The sequence below is a fragment of the Strix aluco genome, chromosome 2 (genome assembly GCF_031877795.1).
Source record: "Strix aluco isolate bStrAlu1 chromosome 2, bStrAlu1.hap1, whole genome shotgun sequence".
Lineage (NCBI taxonomy): Eukaryota > Metazoa > Chordata > Aves > Strigiformes > Strigidae > Strix > Strix aluco.
In genome coordinates, this window is record NC_133932.1 from 28,152,563 (window position 1) to 28,170,419 (window position 17,857).

Below are 17,857 nucleotides of genomic sequence, written 5' to 3' on the forward strand. Positions count from 1 at the left end.
TGGGAAATGTGATGTCACATACAGTATGCTTTCTCAAGTTTTCATCCTAATTTCTGAGACACAAAAATGTGAGGAAATGTAGAACGAAATTAGAGAATTAATTTCCTTTATATTATATCTATCAGTTTGCTCCAGCCCTGATTACATTCATTTTAGTACCCAATGCTGTTACTTGCCCAAAAGTAAGGAATTTGGTCCTCTGCCATCTCTGACTTCAACTACATCATTAATATTTTCCAGATCAAAAACCTGAAAATGAAGTTGAATGTTTTTTCCCTTTTCAGCATTTAAGTACCACACACCTAGAAAATAATAACACACACAGAAAAATCACCTTTTCAGTTGTTACATTTACTGTGTTATTTCATGTTGAAGGATTTTTGGGAAAAAAATCTCTGCTAAACTATTAAGAAACACCCCAGACATTTAGAAGTCTAAATCTTATCTTTAAAAGCCTCTTATTTTGACAAGATCCATAATTCAATTGACTCTCATTCTCTAAAACACTTCTGAAAACTGGATTTAGGCTCCTAATACATATACACCTTCACTTTTTTACCATTCATGACAACTCTGAGTTTTCCTGAAGTAGGAAAGTTATTTTTTTTTGTAACTGTGAAAATGTGACAGTCAATCTTGTCAGTTAACTCTTATTTGATAGTAAGATAATGTCTATACTCAGTCACAGAAGCCTGTCTTTCAGGTTAGATGTCTTTTTAGAGAAGAAGTATTTGATTCTGTTTTGCCTATGCTTTATCTTATTTAATCTACATAATTTTGGATACTATGGAAATCTTGTAAAGAAAGTAAAAAAACCCAACCATTTTTTAATCTGTTCATAGAATGAAAAGTATTTTCTCACTAGTAGGAATATTACCTGGCAAATTGTGAAAGCAATAGCTGGAAATGAAAGCCATATCTCAATTGCGACAGAAACATAAAATTACAAATCTTGTGATTAGCATCCTAACACAATTCTCTAGTTAAAAGTGAAGTAATAAATAATTAAAATGTAATTAAGAAGTAATGACAAAGTTCTCTTCCTTGCTTCATCCATCAATAACACATAGTGGACCACTTTGAAACATTTCCACTTTTGCCGGCTGTACCTTAATCTAAACCAAATAACATCAGTAGAATAATGTCTGTTCACTAGTATGTCAAGAAACATTCAATAAAGAGGGGATCCCTTGAAAAATGCATACACACATTCTTTTTCCCTAGAAAAGGTTAACTATTTAACAGAAGAGATGATGATATTAACCTGGCAAATACATTGAGGTGTAATGGTAAAATGGGGACTTTCAGCACCTTGTCTGTTGTTGCACTGACATAAAGATATTTGACATAATAGTCATGTTGGAATCGGCTTGCCTGAACCCATTCCAAGGAATTATGCTTGTCTTCATCCCTTTTTAATCAACTGGTGATTAAAATGATTCCTTAGCTTCTGCTAAGTGTCATATAGACCTCAGTTAAAAGATCGCTTAGAACTTTTTTGCTTGACAGCATCTGACTTGGGAAAGCAGATTTAGTATCTCTACTTTTATATGGCTAAACTTTTCCTGAAGACTTGGAGAAGAATGACTTACAATAAGCTTGATTAGGGTAATTGTTTGGAAAGTTTTCAGAGCTGAATGTACTGTTTGGCTCCCAGAGTTCAACTGGCCCTCCACAGTCAGCTGAAAAATAAAACATTTCAAAAACATAATTAACCTATTGTCTTATTTTTGCAATTCATTGTAACAAAGATAATTTGGAATAAGTAGTTTTATGAAAAGTATATTCAAGCTAACTTCATCACCGTAAGGATTCAGTTATGGTACCATTGATAAAAAGCTTGAACAATGAGTTGTGAGAAGCCAATACTCCGGTAAGGACACAGAGCATTGAGGAAATAAGGTGTGTAAGAAATTCACTGTCCTTATTAGTTACAGTGTCTAAGTCAGACATGCTGACACACAGAATCGATGCCATAGTGTTATCTACAGCTACAGTTCATACATTGCTGTTTGTGAAGTGCTGGTACCCAGCTGCATGTCTGTATTCATGTTGATGCTACGAGAAGTCTTCCCCATCTAGTTTGGGGAAGGACACAGTCTGTCCTTCATTAGGCCATTATTGGTCTGCAAGCTGTGCATGACAGAAAATATGAAGAAAAGAATGTGATACAGTCAGCTGTATAATTTACTAGTACATTATTATAAAAGCTAGAAAACATCAAAGAAATAGAGGAGACCCCTCCCCCAATATAATCATTTATGCACTTATCTTGTAAGCCTTCCTTATTATGTGATTGATCTTGCAGCATTAGCAGAGATGCTCAAGTATAAAGCCCATTTTGTCATCTAGCAAATAAACTTTATAGCAAAAAACCCCTTACACTGTTATTTTGATTTCATCAGGACCCTAAAAACTTTTACAGTTAAACCTTATAAATGGTAAAAGTAGCCATTTCCTTTTTTCTTGAAACAACAGCTTGAATAAGTAAGGTCTTTATCATAAATATGTATATGCACTTATATATAAAAATGGGTAAAATTTATTTAAAAGCAAATATTGTAGATATGTATGCACACATATACATGCACCCACACACATAGACATAGCTAACTGTACTTTATATATTTAATATTCTCTTTCAATATTTTGTTTAGATGGTGGTTTACATCCAAAATATGTCAGTTTCATAATCCAAAATGTTACTTCATATTGAGAAATATTATTTATTTTCATTTCAGCTGTATCATCAGAATGAACTTTGGTGTTTTCCTACTTCAGTTGCCTGCAATTTATTAAAAAATAAACAGTGCTCTTCCACCTGCTTGAGGAAATAAAAGTTAAGGCAGAAGAAATCTACCTTTTTTATTTTGTTTTGTTGTTGTTTTATTCATCGAGTTAAAATTTATTTTTTTAACTTTCAGATTTTGGCTAAACTTTAACATTCCCCTTCACCACCCTTATGGCTCAAATTTTGTGTTTCGGTATGTCTGTCAGTACTCTGAGCCACTGGGTTGGGGACTGCACAATCTACAAGTCCTACTGCGTTTGCCCATTGAATCCCACTGGAAGGAAGCTCCACTAAATACAAGAAAGATTTGAACTTTCTCACGACAGCCATCTTATAGAACTTTCTATTTCACCAAATCACTCTTGGCAAGAAAAGCCAATCTCTCTGAAAGGAAAAGAAACTGTTGGCAATCACACACCAGCTAACAAGTATATTATGTTTCAGCTATATGGCTCACAATGTTGACTACTTTCTGTAAATACCATTAACAACAAATAAACATTACACTGGCCTTTTTTATGAGACATTACTGCACAGACACACAACTATTGTAAAGCTGGGTGAAGAATATATGATTCTTAGCTAGTATCATCTGATGATATGAGCAGAGCAAAACCGACATTCTTAATAGCCGAACAGGGACAACTTATGATGAAATCTGATCTGGTGTTGACTACATGTAAGTCACATTAGTAACAATATTTCTCTTGCATGGAAAAAAGATAGAAGTAATTGATTTTACTCATGTCTGGAAAAAATGTTTTAACAATTTCCAGTGATCTTTAAACACAAATTTATATGGAGTTATTCATATGGCTGTCACTCGTTAGAGAACAAGATAGCAATCAGCACCAATAATCTTGGTCCTTTCATTGAGCATAATCGACAATTTTCTTAACACTGTAGAAAATGATATATGACCTATTCTTACAAAAATTCCTCTGTGCTTTGGCCAAAATTTTAATTCATATTGACATACACATCTTAAGTGTGGAATCTACACTGTAATTTCCACACTGTTGTTTGTATTAAAAGACAGGTTATAAATGAATATGAAGATGAAAGCAATCTTTGTTTTAGATGAAAGTGTAAGCTGACAATCTTGTGCAAAAGACAAAAGCAAATCCTACTTCCATATCCCACCACCAAATTTTTTTTTTTACTTTTCAGTGAGCTTTTATGGCACTGTGAATGATGCCAGTGCCTCTTACTGAAGCTCTAAGTCTAGCAAAAGAAATTGGCTCAGCTCAAATTCTTTCATCTCTTGTTTATAGACATGACATTTGTAGGGAAACCATTAGTGTTAGTAAGCTTGTACCATATCCATCAAAGTAATTTCATACTTCTTTGAAGATGATTGATAACATTCACTTTTTTCAGCAGGTTACAGATAACGTACATGTAGCATGCCTCAAGAAAGTTATGCAAATAAGTTAGTTTTTCCCCAGCAACAGCTTAGACTGTGCTTTTGTATCATATTGCAGGACAGTATGGATCTTCTCTAATCTGTTTCATAAGGAGATATATGTCACCTGATCTCCTAATTTTTTGAATATTAAAACTTTATCACCATTATTTGGGTAGAAATCTATAGTCTGAATGACACTTCTTTGGTGTTTTGACATCAGTACTCGGCTACCGTTTACCACAGGGTTGTTCCACCACTAATCATTAGACTGATGCTAACTTGTGAGGTGTGTTTACCCACAGCAACTGAAAGATGGCTGGTGGTGGCAAACGTCAGCACCTCTCCACGCTTGTCACTTTAATGAAAACTGCAAACTCCAAAACCCACTTTGTTAAATTATGACTGAAATGAAAATTTATTAAATTTTATTAAAATTTAATGTTGCTGACAGAGACATCTGATTGAACTTTACCTCCCCGTGTCTCAGGATTGAGCCCTAAAACTGAATTTTGCTCTTATATTTAGATGGTTTTGTTTTCTTACCTGTCTTGATGCAGTAGATTTAGAGGTGATAGATTTGATAGAATAACAATATTAGTACACAGTGCTTCAACATAAGCACGATGCAAACAGTCCTTTTCTATTATTTTAATCTTAGGCTATTTTTATTTACTATATGCTGTCCAGAGAGCAACTAGTTGTACTTTGTAAATGACAGTAAATCTAATAAGAGGCAGTCCTGGAACATACTCACGGTTTGTTTTAATGATTGGAAGCCATCTGTGAATAGGTCTTTTTTAGAAATCTATTTTTTTCCAAAAAGTTCATGCTTCTTTCACAGTAAATTACAAAGCTCTATCAGATCTTTTAATGATTTTTACACAAGCTCTGTTCATATTTGTACCAGTTTTTGCTTTGAATGTGTGTAGACCTGGTTAAGATCATATACAATCTTTCTTCTTTGTTTTATATCATTTGTCAGATTTATAATGATGGCTGCAGGTATTTTTTTGCATTTTTCTCAGTGAGAGCCTTCTAACTAGCTCTGTGGAACTGTAATGTTTTGAGGAAGCTTAAATCTCTGTGCTTTCCTTTGAAAGACTGCAGTGTGATGTGTCTGGATCAAGCTGTCTGAAGAAGTGCATATGTGTTATAGGTAGTGACATTCCATGTTTCGGTAACTTCTACTGCCTTGGAGAAGGTGGCAAAAATGTGCAAATAAAGCCAACCCTCCTCCAGTTTCCCACTGAACCTGGGATTCAGAAGAGGTGCCAAGAAGACGGTGAGATGAAATGAGATGAGCTCCCATCAAACAGGAAAAAAGCAAGAACTTATTCATCACTTCTGCCTTACCAAAAAGAGTAGAATTAGTGCTGTGGTTTGAGTTCAGCCGGTAGCCAGTCAGCACATGGCCAGTTGTTTAATTCCCCACCCCCCTCCCCCGGTGAAATAGGGGAGGGACGAAAGAAGAAATTTGTAGATTAAATAAAAAAAATAATTTTCTAATAGTAACAAAACCAACAGTAACAATAGTAAGTCCAAAACGGGTAAAATGCAGCCGTGGCTTACTGAGCACGACGACAGGTACGCAGCCCGCTGCCCCCCAGCAGCAATCTGACCGCACCAGAAAATCCCACCATGCTGACCCGGAAAACTGAAAACAGCACCTGAGAGAGCACATGTCCGCCTATATACTGAGCGTGATGTCACATGTTATGGAATACTCCAGTGATCGATCTGGACCCAGCCCTCTAGCTGTGCTCCCTCTCAGCCCAAGGAAAGTTAACTCTATGCTGGCTGAAACCAGGACAGTCAGCAATGGTAAAATTAAAGAAATCAGGCTTAGGTTTTGACACATTCCATAATTTATGCAAATATTGAAACCTCTTATTAGATCAGGGAGTGACAAAAGTCCTCTGATTGGTTTTTTTTGTCCACTCGGTCCCTTTGAAACCAGAACTGCTGTCTTTCTGTCTTTCCCTATTTAAAATTTTTTCAAAGCAAATATTGCTTTCTTATTCTTTTTTAATGTATTCAGATATAGTAGGGATAACAATACAGCTAAATGAATATAGAAAAGAATTCATTCATTGTGAGCCTTATTCCAGGTAATACCTCCATTTTGAGTATTAGACACTCACATAGATCATGCTGCATTCTTAAACTATTCTAGCACTATTATAGATCCACTCCCCTAAATATGGGAGTTTTCAGTGTGCATGTGTTCTCAGAGCTTGGTGAATTTTTACTATTGAGACCTTTAGTGATATTATTATATGACTTTGCTCATTCTCTTATTCCCCTGCTACACTGCTTATAATTTCAAATATAGAGGTTATAATCTTCTCTTTCTTCTTCATTCCCCTTCAGTGACTTCCTGGAAGCTTTACTAATTAAAGCTTTTAGAGACAAATTCTGAATTCTTTAATTATCCTCCACTCTTCAAGTTTTGGAAGATACTGTACTGACAGCTTAAGCTGTGAATCTCCCAGTTCCGTTGCTATCAATGGAGTCATGGGCAGGGAACCTAAGTATGTTATCCTGAAGATAATTTTGTAATGTTGAAGGGAGATTTTTATAAAAGTGCAAGCTGAAAATTCTGAATCACTTATACACAAATACAGTCATAGGAAATGGCAATCAACTGTAATTTAATGTTTACTTACTGGGAACTGAAGGAACAGTAGTAACAGTTGGAATCACAGTTGCCTCCACGTGAATACTTTCATTACACTTTCCCTTTGTCAAGCCAATGTCATCCAAGGCAATATCACTGGGACCACGCTTTTTAAAGGCATCAAAAATAACCTGAAGTTCATGAAGAAAAATTAGAATTTTATAATTTAATGAAATATTTTTCAGCTTTTTATGCTGAACCATTCTGTCTTCTTTCTTGAATACCCTTATCTCCATTGTAATACACACTGGTGCTACACTCAGAGAAAGGCATCAGGGATGAGACAGGATTCTTCGCAAAACAAAACAGCACTATGCCAACTGAGTGGATCATTCTAAGGAATGTAGGAATTTATTCATATAAATGACGAACATGATTAAAAACTATTCAGTAACTTTACTTTTTATGTATAAATACATGTAACTTTTGAAATGCAAATTCTGTATCACTCATCAGTCCAAACTTCTCGTGATCTAATAACTTATCTCCATGAAAAAATGAAATTAATCTGATTTGTTTGTTATTGTGTTTTAATATCCATATATTTAAAGTAAAGGAATTTGTGCTGGTGAAATAGCACTTTTCCTGAGATCGTAAACCACACATTTGCTGGAAATCTGATGCAGCCAGGTCACAGATGCATTTACTTCCTCAGATGGTAAATGCATCTTTCTGGCAGTGCTTTTGCATCAGTCAAAACTATTATAGCAGGACAAGCCATCTCAAATATCTATAAAATGAAATTGTTTTCAATAGAGAGTTACTGAAGGAATTTTCTAGCATAAGTCTCCTCCTTTTGTTTACAGATAAGTCAGGTCAGTTTTTAACCATGTGGTGCCAAATACATTTCCCTCTGGAACACACATTCAGTGAATTATTCTGTAACTAATTAGTGAAAATGCTGCTTCGGAATCTGAAATTATTTAATTTAAATTTTCTGATGGCTAAGTGCTTCATATCACTGTCAAGATTTTAAACTCTGTGTCAGATTTTGATAGACTTTGAACACCCTTGTTTTGTGGAAAGCTCTCTTTCATGATAACTTGATTGTCCCCTGACAGTGTTCAGGTTTTCTGTTTTCTACTATAATAATACTTTAAATTCCAGAGTAGGGAAGGGGGTGGGGGGGGTGGGGGGGGATGGGGGGGATGACAATTCAAATGGGGACTCTAGTTTTCTGCATGCTAACATTTATTTGTTGGTATGCATTAGTAAATAGTACTAGATATTGTCTTTAGAGCTGTGGATCATTGAGTTCATTTGGCAGAAAACTGATATCAGCTTAGCCAAAATAAATTTTGAAATGAACTAGCAGTTTAACAAACCTTAAAATCAGATGTTTCATTTAAAGTTACTTGTCCATAATTCCAGTTGTTTCCATAGTTTCCTTCTTTCTGGAAAATGATTTTTTCCAAACCATGCTCATTACTTATGCTAACTCTTAAACGGTAAACATTAGTACTGTACATGAAATACCTAGAGCGGGAAGAGCAATTTTGGTATTATTAGAACAAAGTGAAATTTAATGAAAGAAATTCAAGCTTTTTGTTTTTTAAACAGTTTTATGGAATTAGGACTAGTTTGCAGTGACATGAAGGTAAAATGAATTGTATGCTTAGATTACACCTGGAAGATTTACTTGGTACTTTGCCATATTTTCTGCAGAGGCTTAGTTAAACTTCATGACCAAAAACATTTCAGGGATTCCTAATATCATTTCTGTATAGAAATGAATGCAGGGTGAAAAAGAAAATACATTAAAGTTAACCTATAAAGGAGTCAAAGTTTCAGGCCTGGGGTTGAGACTGATCATGGAAACCCAAACAGAAGCAAGCTTGTATTGCTGGCACACTGACTTGGATTAATATTATATATGAAAGAAAGCTATTTGGTTTTATTCTTAAACAAAGTATATGTTTAGGATTTATGTAAGAATACCAAAAGCTTAGACAAGATGAATCTGAAGAGACCAAAGGCAAACTCATAATCCGGACTCTCTCTTCTCCGAATCCAAGTCCTATGGGTGTTGAAATATAAAATCCTGAAAGATAATGAGCACATTTTAGTCAGTACAGAACTACTGTGGGTTTTTTTTACATTAAAAATAATATCAATAATATCACCCACAGATAGAGTTGCATGTCTTGGAAGATTCCTGACACAATAAATGTGAATGATTATCAGTCAACAACATACAAAAATGAGCTTTTCAGCTTCTTGGACACTTCTCAGAACTAGACATGAAATGGGAAACTAGTCCTTTTGAAGTCAGTGGGAGATCTGCCTTTTATTTAGTGAAGGCAATGATTCACCTGAGCAATTTCTACTCAGTTTATAAAAATGTCTTCCTGTTTGACATTGCTTGTGATTTTGCAGAAGAATTTCCTAACATTTTTATGATTTTTGTCCACATAATAATGGGAAATATGGGTTGAGGGGGGGTGAGAGAATGACTACATGAGTATTTTATAACAAGATGAAGAATTATACACAAGAAAAACACATTATTTGGGGAAATTGGGTTTTTAGCTTTTTCTGAGCTAATTCCTTGCAGCTGGGAATTTGGACTTCTTGTTGCCAGATGGAAATATAATGTGGGGCCAGGCTAGAGAGGCACTGTGATTTGTCTCATAAGAAAAGCAAAATTAGGCAGAGCTAAATGTCCTAAAATAAAATTCTTGCTTTAGTGAAATCATGGCTGTAATCTTAGTTTTTATTCTATTTATCTATCTATCAATCTATCTAATACATATATATGCAGATATTATATTAATAGACTTGACAAATATAAATATAATTATATAATTTCAATTATATATACTACAATCTGTTATTCATATTTCTAGATCAGCTATCTTTTTGCTGTGGGAGGTTAAAGTCTGAAAATTAGTCTGAAATCTGAATCAGGCATTTCATTTCCTGTGTTGACTTAGAAAGCATGCATTAAAATATACATGGTGTCTAGCTTTAACAAAATGAACATAGTATTCTTTTTCAGAAAACGTCTTCATACAGTCAACATGACAGTTCTCTGTCTTTGTTTTATCTGAGCATTCAGAATCAATTGTTGAGTATGTATTAAGTTCTTTGATTTTCAAGAGCAGCAAAACCAAACCAAAATACACTGTCTCACTGAATATAAGTAATAGCTAGTTATTAATGATGCAGCTCACATTTCTACTTCAAATGCAGGTCATAGAAATCTGAATATTCAATATAATAGCAACATTATATATAGCAACATTACATATGTCAGCTTAGATCTAGCACAGTGAAACAGAGAGCACCTAAAATAAATAAACATTTTCAAGAGAGCTAGAAATCACTGTCAAGTGTTTTATTAAAATTTTTACATTCTTTCATCTGATTTGTATTCTAAGAGTCAAGTGGGAAGATAAAACAGTGTTCTGAAGATTGTTTAGAAAGTGTGCATTTACTCAGAGAGATGGAATAATTGCTAACCAATAATATGCTGAATAATATTTTTCTTTTCCTGGGAGTAAATTCTTCCAGAACAATTTTCAATTTTTTCAGTTATTTGTCACTGAATAAATTCTATATAAGTCTTGCATAGAATACATATAACCATTGCAAAATCCAGATTATCTTAATTAGTTTTATCTGGACTGACAAATCAGCTGAGAAAGAGATTGTTTCATTTTCCTGTTGAAGCAGAAAAAAACTTTTGGAGTCTAATTCTGGGATAAGTATTCATGATACACATTCAAAATCTGATTCCTATCAGTATTGTCTCTTTAATTAAAGCCCACATTTGATATGATCACTCTTCCAATTAAGTTGTTTTGCTTTAAGAGTTGGAGTGTTTGTATTTTTCACATGTTGAAAATTAGTGTGTTTGGTGTGTGATTCTAACTGGGGACACAGGTGCCATATGTACCCTGCAGGTCAACTTATGTTAAATCGTGGTGACAACCATGAGGGTGTCACCAGTAGATAGGAATGAAATAGAAGTGATTTCCCTAAAAGGTAACTATACTTGTTTTTTTCCTTAAGGTAAACATGAAGTTATTTGACCTATAACACTGTTGCATAATAGAAATTCCTTTCTCAGATAAGGCATTTTGGCATATTAATAGCATTGAAATTTTTCAATACTTCATACTTTAATTGGTTTATATATTCCTTTATTTCTTCTTTTAGCTTTGGTATATTTCCACAAGATGGCAATCAGTAGCATAAAACGTTTTGTCTGGTTGCCCTGACTCATTTTTATGGCAGAAAAAAATTACATCCCAACAATACCACTATGAAGAATCCATTGTACAATGGTATAACATAAGCTAAATCAAGCTTCTCCTTTAATCTGCAAGCAACTTGTATTTGATCTTACCTGACATGTTGCCAAATGTATGATCAAAATCAGGACCGCTCATAGAGGGAAAGGTAGGACCCTGAACTCTCTCCCAGTCTGAATCATCATCTAAATCTTGTATCCAGTAACAAAAGCCATCTTCAAAAGTGCAATTGACTTTCTCATAATCTGTGAATAAGAAACTCTAGTAATTAAAAATGACAGAGACATTAAGTATTTTCTCAGAATTACATAAGAATGAGTGATGAACAATGTAAACGAGAGAGGGCCCCTTGCATAGCTAACACTAAGGGCCAACCCTGCTCTTTTCCTCTTTTCTTTGCCGAGGCCTGGATTGCTCCAGTTGAAAGGGCACACCACCAGAGCTGAATGCTCAGAAGATAAGTGCTGTGCTCCATGCACCAAGGATGCCCCTTTCCTTGTCCTTCTCCTTTTATCCTTCTTTGCTCACATATATTTGCTACAACATCCTTATCACTTTTCCTCCTATGATATTTTGCTCAGTGGCAGTCCAGATCAGTGCCCAGTAAGGGCTTCCACATGACAAGAGTTTGCTGGCACTCTGGATGCTTCCTGCAGCATATTCCTTCCCAGTCACATCCTGCTCAAGATTTAGCAGCTGAAGAAGCCTTTACTTGTCCAATCTGCATCTAATTTTTTTCCCAACTACTAGAGAACACCAATGCATGAGTCATATTGCTGAATTTTGTTGTCACTGTAGATTTACTGCATCTGGACTTTTTCCAATGCCTATTTACTGAAACAGGTATCTTCCTGAATTTTGCCATTTAGGACTACTACTTGTGACAATGAGTTAGGACATCAGAAACTCTGGAGAGGAGGTACTGTCAGGCAATCACAGAATAATGATTAGTATCAGTGATTCAGCAGTGTTCATTAGTGAACACACTGGCTGAGAAGAATCTGATGGACACCTTGACAAGCTTGAGAGCTGGGCCCGTGCAAACATCATGAAATTCAACAAGGTCAAGTGCAAGGTCCTGCACATGGGTCAGGGCAATTCCATGCACAAATATAGACTGGGTGATGAGTGGATTGAGAGCAGCCCTGTGGAGAAGGACTTGGAGGTATTAGTGGATGGAAGACTGACTATGAGCCAGCAACATGGTCTCACAGCCCAGAAAGGCAACCGTATCCTGGGCTGCATCAAGAGAAGCGTGACCAGCAGCCCGAGGGAGGTGATTTTTCCCCCTCTACTCTGCTCTCATGAGACCCCACCTGGAGTACTGTGTCCAGCTCTGATGCCCCCAGTATAAGAAGGACATGGGCTTGCTCAAGTGGGTCCAAAGCAGGCCACAAAGATGATCAGGGGGCTGAAGCACCTCCCCTCTGAGGACAGGCTGAGAGAGTTGGGGTTGTTCAGCCTGGAGAAGAGAGGGCTCCAGGGAGAGCCTTCCAGTACTTAAAGGGGGCCTACAGGAAAGATAAGGAGGGACTCTTCATCAGGGAGTGTAGTGATAGGATGAGGGATAATGGTTTTAAACTGAAAGAGGGTAGATTTAGGTTAGATATAAGGAAGAAATTCTTTACTGTGAGGGTGGTGAGACACTGGAACAGGTTTCCCAGAGAAGCTGTGGTTGCCCCCTCCCTGGAAGTGTTCAAGGCCAGGCTGGATGGGACTTAGAGCAACCTGATGTAGTGGAAGGTGTCCCTGCCTGTGGTAGGGGGGCTGGAACTAGATGATCTTTAAGATCTCTTCCAACCCAAACCATTCTACGATCCTATGATGATTCTATGATATGGACAGAGTTTTACTCTTATTTAAATAGATTAACTTTGTAAGGCATCAGCCTACTGGTAGATACAGGCCTTTAAACCTGTGGACAGTCTTAGTCAAATCAGTGGCTTGATCTTTAAAACAGTATGAAATGTCTCAAAGTGAATCTAGTTAGTAGACTGAGGCCAGAAAATACTGCTTCCCTTTAAATCTGCATTTTGTCAAACTGAAAATATAGTTTCACCAAACTTTCAGGATAAAAAACACACACACATAAAGAGAACACTTACTGTTTAGTTCATTTGCGTTAAATGTAGTATACGTTGCATTAAAGCCATTGTAATTTTCAGAATAATCGGATATAAACTGTGCGGTAGCCTCATGAGAAAAAATGTAAATTGTCTCAGGATTAGTCCCTGATAGAGAAGCTGAGAACAAATAAAGAATAATATAATCAGAGAGAAAACAATCCCATGCACATTAAAATCCCCAGTGCTGTCACAAAGATACAGTGGATTAGTTTTTTGAGACTTAAAGAATGCTTTCCCTCTTGTACTGTGATCCTGCCAACAATAGCTTCAAAACCCTGAAGGCATTTAGTTGTTTGGCTGCCATATAGCCCATCTCTCATATCCATCAATATGGATATCAGCTTGTGGAGAAACATCTCTTATAGTACATATATTCAACACCATAATCTTCATATCCATGCTTATTATGCTGCAAATGTTCTCAAGATTTAGATATGGACTCTGAAACTCTAGAATCACAGTATTGATTACATATGTTTGTCATATATACTTACTCTCATAGTTTAATAATTAGCATATACACTTACAGATATTCAAAGAGTAAGGGAACTGTGAAATTACATAGTAATTTCATTTTATGATGTATTCAAGAAGGCACATAGCACAGGAACAACTGCAATGTTCCAAGAAGTGACTGGACAGAGTGTTAGATAATCTTATCTAGGCTCCCTTTTCCATGAAAGGTTGGACCAGAAAATCTTTCAAGGTCCTTTCTAACCTGGGCAGTTCTATGATTCTATGGTACAGTGAATCTAAATTTTGACTTTAAATTCTAAATTAATTTCAATTCGCTCATATATATTCCATATGCATGAAATTTAAGGATTGATACCAGTCATCCTACAGTAAAACAGTTGCTCCTCCATCTAAAGCTGATATGATGCCAGGCAACAACAGTTAGACTAGTGACTAGAAAATCCTGAATTCCTCACCGTAAACTTTGCTTTTCTGAGGAGCAGCTATTTACTTACTTGTAATACTGTATATTTGAAACAGTGCCAAATTATTAAGGAAAGACAACGGGCATCATCGTTCATATTTTTAATTTTATGTGCATTATTTTCCTTCCTCCTTCTCACGTTCTTTTACTTACTTAAGTGGAGAGTCTTAATCTGGAAATGTCTTGTAGTCCTTCTTTCCTCTATATTTGGTATTTCCAACACCTGGAAATCTACCCCTCAAACTGCAAAGTTTTAGGCAATGCACTGGAGGACAGTCTTTAATGTTGTCTTTATGTCTTTGTGGCATCACTGGTCAACACCACAGCAGTCCTTAAATCCATGCAAGTTAATGGTTGTTGCAGAGAATATTATTGAAGCAATCTCTCATATCTAAATTGAAATTCCAAAGTGGGGTAAAATTCAAACCACTACTGGAAGGGTAGAATTTCTCCATTCTTTATTTTATGAGTATTTTACTATTTCTCATTCCCATTCTTGCCCTGCTTCCAAAAATAGGATAAATAATAATATTTCTTTCTGACTTATCTCTACATATTTATCTTCAAGTACATGTATTTCATATCTTAATGAATTCAGCTGGATAGATCTTGTGAAAAATGGGCAAAATCCCAGTTTTCCAGAATAGAATCTAGAGACAGAGATAAGGTATCATCAATATTTCAAGGTCTGAGGAAAGAAATGCCATGCTTGTAATGAATTTCAGGGAGTATCATAGTACTTCTCCCAACAGTTTCAGTTTATGTTACTGTGTGTGATGTTACAGGATCTTCTGACAACATACTTCCAATGAAACATGGACCCCATAGGACCATGGCTCTGGTTAAGTTATCAAGATTGTTGAATAAGATCTTTAAAAAAAAAGTAGATATTTCTTAATATATTAGGGAAGCATTTATCTGGTCACTTCATAAATATCAAGATCAATTGTCTAACAGGGTACCTTTACACAGATGCATTCTTCCACTTAAACATACGCATACAATTTTTTTCACTTAAAAATGCTTATTTTACCACTTAAAATATATTAATGGAAAAGTAATATTAGCTGAAAAATAACCTTACCTCTTAAAATCTTGTTTTGTCCTATACCTTCAAAAATATTCAAATTGTCACCATATTGTTGAGTATCAAAAGAAGTAAAGTTCAGTTTAATTGATAATCCTTGAGGCACTCTAAGATAACAAGAGAAAAATAAACCTCAGAACTGAAATTCATGTTCTAGTAATCTTTTTTTGATCGTAGTATTCATCGCGTGCTTGAATGATGTTAAATTCAGAAATGATGTGAAATTACATTAATAAAGATTATTAGTCAAGATGACCTATTTGCCTAACTTCCAGTTTATAAAATTATCAAAGAAATAGGGCATAAAACTTTTGTAACAGTACAGGTATGCCTTTACTAAGTATATATATTTTTTTTTATCTGCACCTCATTGATTTACAATTACTTTTTAATACATGTTACTAATAGATAACATCTCACTGCTCAGGTAGAATTCCTAAAGTCAGAGGAATGGTATCACGGTATCAATATGACTATCAAGGTATCAAAATCTGTCTCACAAAAGTCCAAAAGAATGCCTCTCATGACAAAACCAGGATTTGTATGAAGATTTGAGGATCTCAAACCCACTGTTTGGGAACATGTTATCAAACGTAACCATCACCCAGTAAGTTTAATACCTAAAGTCACTTTAACTAAAGTGTAAAAAATGCTGGGTTTTATTTTGCTGCAGTTATGTTCTTTCAGTAATCTATATTTAAGTAGTTCTCCCATTGCCTTTCCACTAAACATATATGGTAGTCCAAATTCTAAAACTCTACTGTCACAATCAGCTTAAATTCCTATACCACTATTTGTTGTTTTCTGGAATTGAGAGACCCAATGAAGATAGCTTTCAACAGCAACCTGCTGGTGCTTATCAGTACCAATTAGTAGAGAAGCATGAATATTTGCATTTTCTTTGTTTTTTGTTATGTATTTCTCCATAGGAAAAAAATATCCTTGGTTTGAAAAGAGTAAAAAATATAGCTGAAAGGTAATCTTTCAGGAAGATAATCTTTCAGGGAAATACTGAGCATGCTGATCTTACTTTTAAAAGGAGAGGAAATTACATGTTCATTTGGGGAGGAGATTAATGGGGTGAAAATGTAAAAACTTTTCCTAAAGGTAATGGGGAAATCTTTCTAGACAAAGAAAGCCAGAAAAGAAATCAAATCTTGAATGTATTATGGGGTGACTTTTAACACATTTTTATAGGGATAATAAAAACAATAGGATAAAATGTCTCTCACTGGTTACCGGAAAACCCAAAAGGTTCCCTCACAGAAACACTTCTTTTTGAAAGGCAGACAAAATTTGAGTACCATATTGAATTTTTCAGGCCTTTACTGTTGACAGATTTTTTTAAAGCAGGTAACCGGAAAATGAAACCTGATGGTTGTTTTTGTCATTGATCAACCTGTAATTACACAGATCTGCAGCACCTGTACTATATTATTCAGAATTACTCATGATTCTTTCCAAAATCAAGCTTTTCTTAGCTACATACCTGGTATAGATATCCACCTAATACAATGCTTCTTGCAGCTGTAGTAGCATTTGAAGCAAAATTGACAGCCTAGAAGGAGGTAGTGTACTTGAGACATGATTATCGTGCTCAAATTCTGCAACACCATAAGCTGAGGAAAAAATTAGATTCGTATTCTGAAGGATGCTTTTCCTGTGACACACCTATATTTTAAAACAGGTGTAGCTAGTAATTATCAGTAAATAGTATTGTTGAAGATGAGAAGGAACATATGTACTAAACAGAAGCAAAACCATGACTTTTTCCTGAAGTGTCGAGGTGAAGACAAAAGTCCTGAACAAACTCAGAAGCTAGAACTTTCAAAGGAGCCTTGGGAATGAGAAGTCCAAATCTTATCCAGTTTTAAAGACATTTCCTGAATCTCCTTTGAAACTCCTCTACCAAATTAATACTTCTCAGAATCAAAGAATGGCCATTATTACAAACCCATAATAAGAATTACTGCCTTTCAAAGCAGTAACTTCTGAATTGGCAGTCATTGTAGGGATTTTTGGGAGCTTCCAAATTGTAATTATCTAACCTATTTTAGATGTGTGCTTTAGGATGAGATTTATCACATACTATGGTTTTTTTCCTCCCTGGCCTGTGAAGCGGACCTAGAGTGTCAAAGTCAAATAACTGTCCCTCCCTGTAGGTGTGGACCTAGAGTGTTAAAGTCAAATAACTGTCCCTCCCTGTAGGTATGTACCCTTCGTTAAACAAATTCCACTTCTTGTGCCTAGGGCTTAAAAGGCATTTGGTGTTATTATATCAAATGATACTCATGCATTTTAAAAACATATTCCTAAATGACTTAGGAGCACAGGTACTGTTAACTCTCAGATGAAATGTGTACCCATAAATGACAAGGGAATTCTTGAAAATTCCGTCTGTTAGTAACAGTTATATCATATAAAACTATTACCTAATACCTAGTATTTACTGTAATACTTTGAAACAAATATCTTGCAGTTATGTGATTTGAGTGTACAAATATATTCCTGTGCATGCATATAATACACGAGATTCTCAAAATCATACCTAAGAATTTTTGTAAGTGTGAAA

The 17,857-nt window shown here is 35.3% G+C and overlaps 1 protein-coding gene across 1 annotated transcript in view; it reads right to left on the reverse strand.

Moving 5' to 3' along the window:
• TMPRSS15 (transmembrane serine protease 15) overlaps positions 1–17,857 on the reverse strand; it is a 57,910-nt gene that overhangs the window by 20,972 nt on the left and 19,081 nt on the right. Inside the window, exons 10-17 of the mRNA XM_074816707.1 lie at positions 15,283–15,392; positions 13,238–13,375; positions 11,228–11,377; positions 8,815–8,917; positions 8,202–8,352; positions 6,866–7,007; positions 1,593–1,682; positions 177–302 (exon numbers count right to left, since the gene is read on the reverse strand). Coding sequence (XP_074672808.1) covers positions 177–302; positions 1,593–1,682; positions 6,866–7,007; positions 8,202–8,352; positions 8,815–8,917; positions 11,228–11,377; positions 13,238–13,375; positions 15,283–15,392 — 1,010 coding nt within the window. The remainder of the gene's footprint in view (positions 1–176; positions 303–1,592; positions 1,683–6,865; positions 7,008–8,201; positions 8,353–8,814; positions 8,918–11,227; positions 11,378–13,237; positions 13,376–15,282; positions 15,393–17,857) is intronic.